At 45.6% G+C, this 9,289-nt stretch overlaps 1 protein-coding gene across 1 annotated transcript in view; it reads right to left on the bottom strand.

The window, feature by feature from the left end:
• Nucleotides 1-3,470: 3,470 nt before the first annotated feature.
• LOC103211111 (zinc finger protein 551-like) overlaps nucleotides 3,471-9,289 on the bottom strand; it is a 9,658-nt gene continuing 3,839 nt past the window's right edge. Inside the window, exons 2-4 of the mRNA XM_007957033.2 lie at nucleotides 6,164-6,290; nucleotides 3,642-4,911; nucleotides 3,471-3,570 (exon numbers count right to left, since the gene is read on the bottom strand). Of these exons, the coding sequence (XP_007955224.2) occupies nucleotides 3,471-3,570; nucleotides 3,642-4,911; nucleotides 6,164-6,290 (1,497 nt within the window). The remainder of the gene's footprint in view (nucleotides 3,571-3,641; nucleotides 4,912-6,163; nucleotides 6,291-9,289) is intronic.

Here is a 9,289-nt window from a genome sequence, read left to right as displayed (position 1 = left end):
CAAGTAAAACTTCTGATTGTTGATGTAAAATCCAGTACTTGCCAGAAGATACTACCTCTTTTCCTTGCTTCATTTCTAGCCAGTCTCTCCACCTCATGCTCCACTCCATATTGAACTTCCTTCAGTTCTTTGAGATCCACAAGTGCCTTCCCAGCTCCAAGCATTCCTAGGTCATTCTCCCTTCACTTGAAACATTCTTTTCTGTGTCATCTCAAAGTTGAAACCATTAGTATAGTAGCAGCATTTAACTCAAGTAGTACGAACATCAGAACCTAACTTCAGGGGAATGATGGGGATCAAGATCAGCCCAAAGCTGATCCCTTTGAGGTGGAGATCAGACATGCCTCCACTCTCCAACCTTTTCATGAACTCTGACACCAGCCATCCTCCCCACGGCACCCTCTACTTCTCTGATGGGTTCAATAATTCATTGCAGTGGCCACACAGAATTCACAGGCTATACTTCCAGTTACAGGATTTAATAAGGAACAGGGTATAACTCAGGATCAGGATCCAGAAGCATCTAGGCAGTCTGGCAGGCTTCCCCTAAGGGGAAAGCACATCTCCTTCTTCAGAGGACAGTTCACTTCTTCTTCTCTGGGCTATATAAGCAAACAGGCCCTTCCCCTTGCCATACACAACCTGCTTGGCCACACAGACCTCCTTGGGCCCCCCTCAAGACAGGCTTCTCTGCCTTCAGCCTCCCTGCCATCAGTTTCTCCACTGCTACCTGACCTGGCTCACAGACAGTAGCGCAGCTTTGCTCACCTCTCTCAGCTGAGTTAGTAGCAGCAGGTTTCTGCCATCACCACCAACTCTGCTGTTGGGCCTGTGTTACATCTCTTTTAGGAGAATTCAAACCTCCTCTCTCTGCTGCTTCTCTCTTCTTGTCTCTCATTCTATATACAATGATGCAGTCACATGCAGTGAGCTATAAATATTTAAAGGATGCAATTTGGTAAGTTTTGGCAAATATACACCCATGAAGCCATAATCATAACATAATCATGACATAATTCTGATCATGAAAACATCCGTTGCCCCTGTATTTACCTTCTACCATTTTAAAATCTCTCCCTGCCCTCCTCGACCCTTAGTCCAGGCAAATAGGATTTCCATTCTTTGACAAAAAATTAGTGTGCATTTTCTAAACTCGCATTAAAGCAATCACAGTGTGTACTCTCCTTTCCCTCCCTCTGGTATTCTTCACGTTGCGTGATAATTTTGAAATTCATCACTGTTACTTATATGAATAGTTCATTTGTATTCCTGAGTGGTATTCTGTCTATGGATATGTTGTTGTTGTTAGGTGTTGTCAAAATGGTTCCAACTCATAGCAACCCCTATGTACAACAGACTAAAACACTGCCTGGCCCTGCGCCACCGTGACAATCAATGTAAATCATTTAAAAAATGTTTCATAATATATATTGGACTGGCCCACAATTCACAGAAAGCTAGGAGGTTTGGCAACCACATGTTGGCTGTCCCATCTCTTTCCTCATGCCAGGCAAAGGGTAGGTGTGCCTCCATGGGCTGAAATATGGGCGAGCAATGAAGACCATTTCCATTAAGACAACAGGCATCCTGGCTGGCTCACAGAACCAGATCCCTGACTGCAGGGTCTGATTTCTCTCCATCTTAATCTTTCTGCCTGCACCATAATGGACTCAGAGTCAATACCCAAAGAGATGACACAGGAATCTCCAAAATCTTGAAGTTGTTTTCTCTAGCAATGGCCACAGCCACAGGATGCATGTGGGTCTGGAGTTCCAAGAATGTCTGTCCTTGGAGATCCTGCTCAGCCAGCCACTGGAACACCTGTAGGTATGTGTTCAGAAGCACACTGTCTGGAGTTTACTGCAGTCTCCACAGCTCCCTATTACCCACAATTAGTTTTTCTCTATCAATTATGGTTCCCACTTGGCCCCTGTAAATCTTAAAACTGGAAACACACATACCCCAGACCCCAAATTCTAGGCTTCAGAGAACAAGCTCTTTTGTAGAACCTAGAGAAATGCTTCCCTTCAACAAGGAGGACAAACATCCCCTGGAGAAAAGGGAACAAATCCTTGCTGTTTCCAGAAACACTGGAGTTACAACTCTCCTACACTCAGGATGACCTCCAGTCTCAAAACAAAACAAAATAAAATTCAGACATCTAGGACACAAATTAGGGCCAAAAATCCCCTGCATTCTTCTCTAGATCTTAGTCAGTAATGCATATTAGGCCACACCCACAGGCAGTGCTGGTCTGACATTACAGTCTCCGCTGAGTAAGAGAAGTTGTGGGGCCCATAAAAGCTGTTCACCTTTCACAGTAAGAGCCAAAATCTGTTTTCAAGTGACTCCACAGAGTGAATGAAAACTCCAGGGTTGTTGCTGTTAGTTGTCATTGAACTTGCTCCAACTAATGTACCCCATATACAACGGAAGAAAACACTGCCCAGTCATGTCCGTACACGATTGGATGCAATCAGACCACTATGATCCACAGCGTCTTCATTGGTTGGTTTTCAGTAGCAGATCACCAGGACTTTCTTCCTAATCTGACTTAGTCTACAAACTTGGCTGCAAACTGTCCAGTATCATAGCCAACATGCAAGCCACCACAGTACAATAAGCTGACAGAGAGATGGTGGCTGCACATGTGATGCGTTAGCCAGGATCAAACTTGGGTCTCCTGCATGGAAGCCAGGAATTTTAACATTGAACCATCAATGCCTCACACCCAAAGATCAATGTGGGATTAAATAAGGCCTTTCCTGTTGCACAGCCCAAAGGAATATGAGGAACATCTTTACTAACTGGTGACTTACAGGCTGGGGAGAAAAAAAAAATCATGAGTGTCACACAAGACCAACAATGTCTTGAAGAACATAAACTTTCTATGTCTGCTGCTAGCAGAACCCAGACTGAGTGCTCCTTTGCCAAAACCATGTCTAATATGTGCTGTACGAAACCCCTTAGAGAAGGGAATGAAACCCTGTAAAGTCTCAGACTGCCCATAGTTTCCTCCAGGGAATGGGAGAGAGCACAGCCACAAGCCTTGCTTGGGCATATTGCAGTCATTGAATCCAATGCTGAGATGACTTCTGTCATAGCAGCTGGCAGCAATATAACTCTGGGAGGGTCCTGAAGCATATCATGTCCAATGCAGCTTATGAAAGCCTCACACGTGCCCAGAACTCAAGGACTCTCTCACCACTCTGGAGGTTTCAAAGCACGAGGTAAAACTTCAGGCAGACGGATCCCTTGTAAAGTCTCTCTAGGGCTGTTAATCTGCACAGCAAGCATGTCTCCTGCATGTACAAGGCCTTTCCTGTTGGTGGACTTTTATGTGGAACAATGTCAGACCTTGGGCTGAAAGCTTTCACATTCACTGCTCTCACAAGGCCTCTCTGCTATGGAAGCTTCAGTATTGAATGAGGCTGGAATTTTGGCTAAAGGATTTCCCACCTCCACCATACTCATATGGCCTTGCTCCTGTGAACTCCCTGGTGTTGAATAAGGGTGGAGTTTTGGCTAATGGATTTCCCACATTCGCTGCATTCACAAGGCCTTTTCCCAATGTATATTCTCCAGTATTAAATGAGGATGAAGCAAAAGGATTCCCCATATTCACACTAGTAGTGTGGTTCTTGTGAACTTTCTCATGTTGAGTAAGGATGGAGATATGGCTAAAGGATTTCCCACACTCGCCACATATATACAGGTTTACTCCAGTGTGAGTTCTCCAATGTTTATTAAGTCCAGAGTTGTGGCTAAAGCATTTCCCACATTCACCACACTCATAAGGCCTTTCTCCAGTGTGAACTGTCTGGTGCTGACGGAGGGCAGAACTTTGTCTGAAGAATTTTCCACATTTGCCACACTCATAAGGCTTTTCTCCTGTGTGGACTCTCCGGTGTTGAATGAGGCCAGAGCTCTGACTGAAGGGTTTCCCACATTCGTCACACACATAAGGTTTTGAGCCTATGTGACTCCTCTGGTGTTGAATGAGCCCAGATCTTTGGCGAAAAGATTTTTCACACTCACTGCACTTATAAGGCCTGTCTCCAGTATGAGATCTACGGTGCTGACTTAGAGTAGAACTACGGCTAAAGAATTTGCCACATTCGCTGCACTCATAAGGTCTTTCTCCAGTGTGAACTCTGCGGTGTTGAATGAGAGTGGAGTTTTCACTAAATGTTTTCCTACATACCCCACACTCATAGGGCTTTGCTCCTGTGTGAAGTCTCTGGTGTTGGATGAGGCTGCAGCTTCGGATGAAGGATTTCCCACATTCGCTGCATTCATAAGTCTTTCCACCAGTGTGAATCCTCTGGTGTCTACTAAGGGAAGAGTGGTGAGTGAAGGTTTTCCCACATTCACTACATACATACGGCCTTTCTCCAGTATGAATTCGCTGGTGTCGACTCACAGAGGAGTGGTGGGTAAAGGTTTTCCCACATTCACCACATTGATACACCCTTCCCCCATTGCGCATTCGCTGACGCTGAATACGTGTGTAGTTGCAGCTGAAGGGTTTCCCATAATTGCTACCCTCACAAAGCCCTTCTCCAGTGAAGATGCTCTGATGGTGAAAGAGTGTGTGTTCGTGGTTCAAAGCTTTCCCATATTCTCCCCTCTTGTAATGACTTTTTCCACTGAGAAAAGTTTCACCACACTTGGTGCTGCTCTCTGCTTTCTCACTGTTGGGAGTCAGTTGGTGCTGGAAAGGGAACGACAGGTCCAGATGGTCCTTTCCAACCTCAGCCACAATGTCTTTAAAGACAGGGACACACATCTCCCAGGGGTGAGTCTTCTGGGTGGATGGATCGATCTGTGGAATCCTGACCTGTGACAACCCTTCTACAGAAACACTCTGTTCAGAAGATGCCTCCTTCTCTTCCTCTTCATGCCAATGTCCTGAAATCAGAGAAAGACTGATAAATGTATGTTGACATCAGTGGGAGGGGAGGTCCCATTACAAAGGCGCATCAGTCATGCTAAGAAATGACTCTGTGAGATTGTTCTGAGGATGAGGGGCTGGAGGCATGTTCAGGAAGGGGCTCCTTGAAGTACTGGTCTTCTAACCACTACACAACAGGAGAGGCCTCGTCAGATGAAGGACAGAATTAAGGGGTACAGCACAAGGAGGAGAGGTAGAATCTCCATCTTACTTCTGCGCCATCGGCCTTCAGGAGGACATTGTCTGCTGGTGACATGTGGTTGGTGTGCAGAAGGCTGGTTGTGTCTCACCCCAGGAAAATCCCACTGCCCTCAAGGAGCTGTTGTTGGACTATTGAAATATATGAGCAAACTTCCTGACACATTATGTTTCAGTTGTTGTTGCAGTACGTTGCAGAAGAAGAATGGAGGGGAACAGGTGACAGGTACAGGCCATGAAGGTGAGGGAGGCAGGGGCCACAAGTCACAATTGAAATGACAAGACAAGGCAGTAAAGGGTCATGTATCGGGAAGACAAGATAAAAAGAGGTTTGCCCACACATTTACACCAAAACAGTGGTGGACACGGGACAGTTTCTGGTGTGATCTGAACACACGGCCCTATTCAGCAGGACAGGCCTCCTCTGAGACCATCTTGCATGTTCACCACGTAGGCAAAAGAGACACTGCCATAATCCTCGTTCTGCAGCTACATGGGATCTGCATGAAACAAGTCCCAAGGGAAAGACAGGACAGGCGAATAGCCAACACTGGCCCAGAGCAGGTCAGCAAACAGACCACAACTGATATTCCCCCCAAAAAAATACCACGAAGGTGTTTTTATAAGAACAGCCCTAGAATCACATCAGTAGTGACCATCACAGTGTCTGCAATTCCTGGCACCATTAGGGGAGGAAGAGCCAACTAGAGGAAGGGTGGAACCTGGGGCAGAAGTGGTATGGGTATGAATATATCACCCAGGCAGGGAGAGGATAACCAAGGTGGGATCTATTGGGGATTCTTCCCTGCACACTCATGGGTGACAGGTGGTAGGACTGCTCGAGGAGTGCACTGCTCAGGGCTATGCACACAGCTCAGCATTGGTCCCTGCAGCACATGTACCAGGAAAGTAGAGGAGGTAGCAGAGGGCATGGTCTGGATATAGAAGGACAACTACCTCTGGGAAAAAAACAAGCAGCTAGGGACAATGGAAGGGGTTTCAGTGCCTTACCCAATGATGCTATGATTGCAAAGTTCTCCAGCATCACATCACTGTACAGCAGCTTCTGAGCTTCATCAAGGAGCGCCCACTCCTCCTGGGAGAAGTAGATGGCCACATCCTCAAAGGTGACACAGCGCTATCATTATGGGGACAACAGTTAATTCCATGATTAGTGTCTCTCCTAGGACCCCAAGTTCATTCTCCCCACATCCATCCCCTACTCACCCTCCTCCCTAATTCCCACCTGAGAGGAGATACTGGGCCTTGATGCCAGTGACCCCCACTCTCCCATCAGGGTCCCACTGATCCCTGTGTCAGCCGACAGCACCAAGAGGCAGGTGGGTAGGCAGATGAAATCTAAGCTCTGGGCCTTCATCAGGGCCAAGTGCACACCTTCTTGGCATCTGCCTGGAGCACCTGAGATTGTGCTTTACAGACACAACCAAATGTAGGGCTACCCTTCACCTAAGGTCCCCAACACAGGACACTGGGATCATCAACCCACACTGCTCTCCAGAAGCACAGCACTCACTCTATCCCACCCTTTCCCACACAGCCTTTTCCCCATCCCTGTCTCACAATACAGGCACCTCCTGACTTTTCCACATGTCACAGTGCATATGCCACGTAGGAGTGCTTGGCATAATCACACAGGATCCATATCTACCCCAGACCTCCAATGACTTTCACTGCCAGAGGCAGCCCCTCACCTGTTACAAAGGCCTTCCTATCTGTTTCGTTCCTGTCTTTAACCTTAGTCAACCAGAACCCCTGTAGCCTCCCCCACTTATGTTGCACTTGCTATCCCCACACCAGGTACAGCCTTCCTCTCTCCACCTAACCACATTCAAAGCCAGGTCCCAATTCATGAGAGACCACCTGTGCCCTGGAGCTAATCTACCAGCCCGACTAAAACACCCTAGACCCCACCAATGGTCACAACAAAATCTTATGGCGTCTACAAAGTGCTATGTTACAGCTGAGAACTCCTGTCCTCTTGCCTGTATTACCCCTTAGTCTCCACAGGCATCTCATATCCACCCTTCTCTTCGAAGTCTTGACCACTGTCTTAGCTAGTGCTGCTGTGACAGAAATACCACAAGAAGTGACTTTAATGAACAGAAATTTATTTTCTCACATTTCAAGATGCCTGAAATCTGAATTAGGGCACCAGCTCAAGAGGAAGTTCTCTCTCTGTGAGTTCCAGGGGAAAATTCCTGTCTCAGTCTCTCTAACCCCAGTGTTCCCTGGTTTCTTGGCAATCTCTACGTGGCAACTATTTTCCCCTCATTGTGCTATTCTGTCTGTGCTGCTCCTTATAACTCAGCAGGTTTAGGACCCACCCTGATGAGATCTCATTAAGAAAACCCTATGCCCAAAGAACATTACATCCACAGGCACAAGGGTCAGGACTCCAACATATATTTTTGGGAGGCACAATTCCATTTATAAGTCACCTGCTAAAACCTTCTCTCTCCCACAATCTTCCCACAGCCATGAACCTCTTCAATGACCCCAATAAGAAACCTAGTCCTTGGTCCTCACCTTCCCCTTCCTATCTTACTATTAGCATTACCACCACGACCAGGATTCCCACTACTAGACGTGACCTCCAGATCCATCCAGTCCACCACTTTTTTTGAGACATCTCCACCCTGAATCCCTTCCAGAGCTCCAAACCTGTGTGTCCAACTGCCCATTAATGCTTCCATACATTTGTTCTCTACAACATCTCAGATCCTTGACATGGTCAAAAAAAAAAAAAAAAATTCTGAGATCCCCAATCAAAATTACTCCTACTACCAACTCTCCTTCTAAGTCAATGATGTTCAAGCCTTCCAGCTGTTGAAACTATAAATTGTGGAGTTAACCCTGGCTCCTACCTTTGTCTCTGTCATACTAAATATCCAAAAGTCCAGGCACACCTACTTAAAAGACTGAAGGAGACTTTTATCAACAAAATGAAGAGACAAACTAGAGATTGGGAGAAAATCTTTAGGAACCATATACCTGACCAAAACCAAACTCATTGCCATCAAGTCAATCCTGACTCACAGCAACTCCTCCTTGGGTTTCTGAGGAGGTATCTCTACAGAAGTTGATTGCCACTTCCAAGGAGTGGCTGATGGGTTTGAACCACCAGCCTTCTGGTTAGCAGTCAAATGCCTTAGGCACTATGCCATATACCTGATAAGGGTCTAATAAGCAAAATACATAAACACTTTTACAATGTAACAACAGAAACACAAACAATCCAATCAAAACATGGGCAAAGAGAACTAGATGATGCCCAGCTACCACTACTGACCATTCTGATCAGGATCCCAAAAGACAGACCTAGATAAAACAAGAGAAAAAACATGCAACAGAACCTCAAATTCCTTAAAAGTAAAACAACAAAAAATCAGACTTACTATTCTGGTTGAAACTGGAGGACTCCCTGAGACTACTGCCCTGAGATAATCTTTAAGCCTTGAACCAAAACTAGCCTCTGAGGTCACCTTTTAGATAAATACCACACTGGTTCACAAAATAAAGAATATCACCCATGAGTACTGTGCTTCTTAATTAAAAATCATCTATATGAGACCGAATGGTCAACAATTACTTTAAAGCAAAGATAAGAATGTAAGGGGACAAAGAGTCTAAATTAATGGATATGAAACAACTAGCTCAGAAATATTGAGAATTTTCACACATTGTGAAGAATGTAAACAATGTCACTGAACAATGTGTGTAGAAATTATTGAACAGGAATCTAAACTGCTGTATAAACCTTCAACTGAAAACACAGTATTTTTTTTAAGAAGTGAGCAAAGGATGACCATGTATAGGGTTGGCAGACAATGTTTCTACAAGAGTATTTGTATGTTCTATAAGAATTTCCAAGTATATAGTAGAGCTGACAAGGGACAAGGTTGTAGTCACTTCCTGGCCACAGCCAGCTACCCGAAGGGAGCGAGTAGTTGGACCTGTGGACTCAGGACCATGGTCGCAGGGGATGTCAAGCTCAATTGGCACAACATATTACACAAAAACATTGTTCCACATCCTACTTTGGCAAGTAGCAACTGGGATCTTAAAAGCTTGCAAGCAGCCATCCAGATGCAATGATGGGTCTCTCCCCATCCAGAG

The sequence above is a fragment of the Orycteropus afer genome, unplaced genomic scaffold (assembly GCF_000298275.1).
Source record: "Orycteropus afer afer isolate SDZICR_OR568_19922 unplaced genomic scaffold, OryAfe1.0 scaffold00694, whole genome shotgun sequence".
Lineage (NCBI taxonomy): Eukaryota > Metazoa > Chordata > Mammalia > Tubulidentata > Orycteropodidae > Orycteropus > Orycteropus afer.
This window is presented reverse-complemented; position numbering and strand designations above follow the sequence as displayed.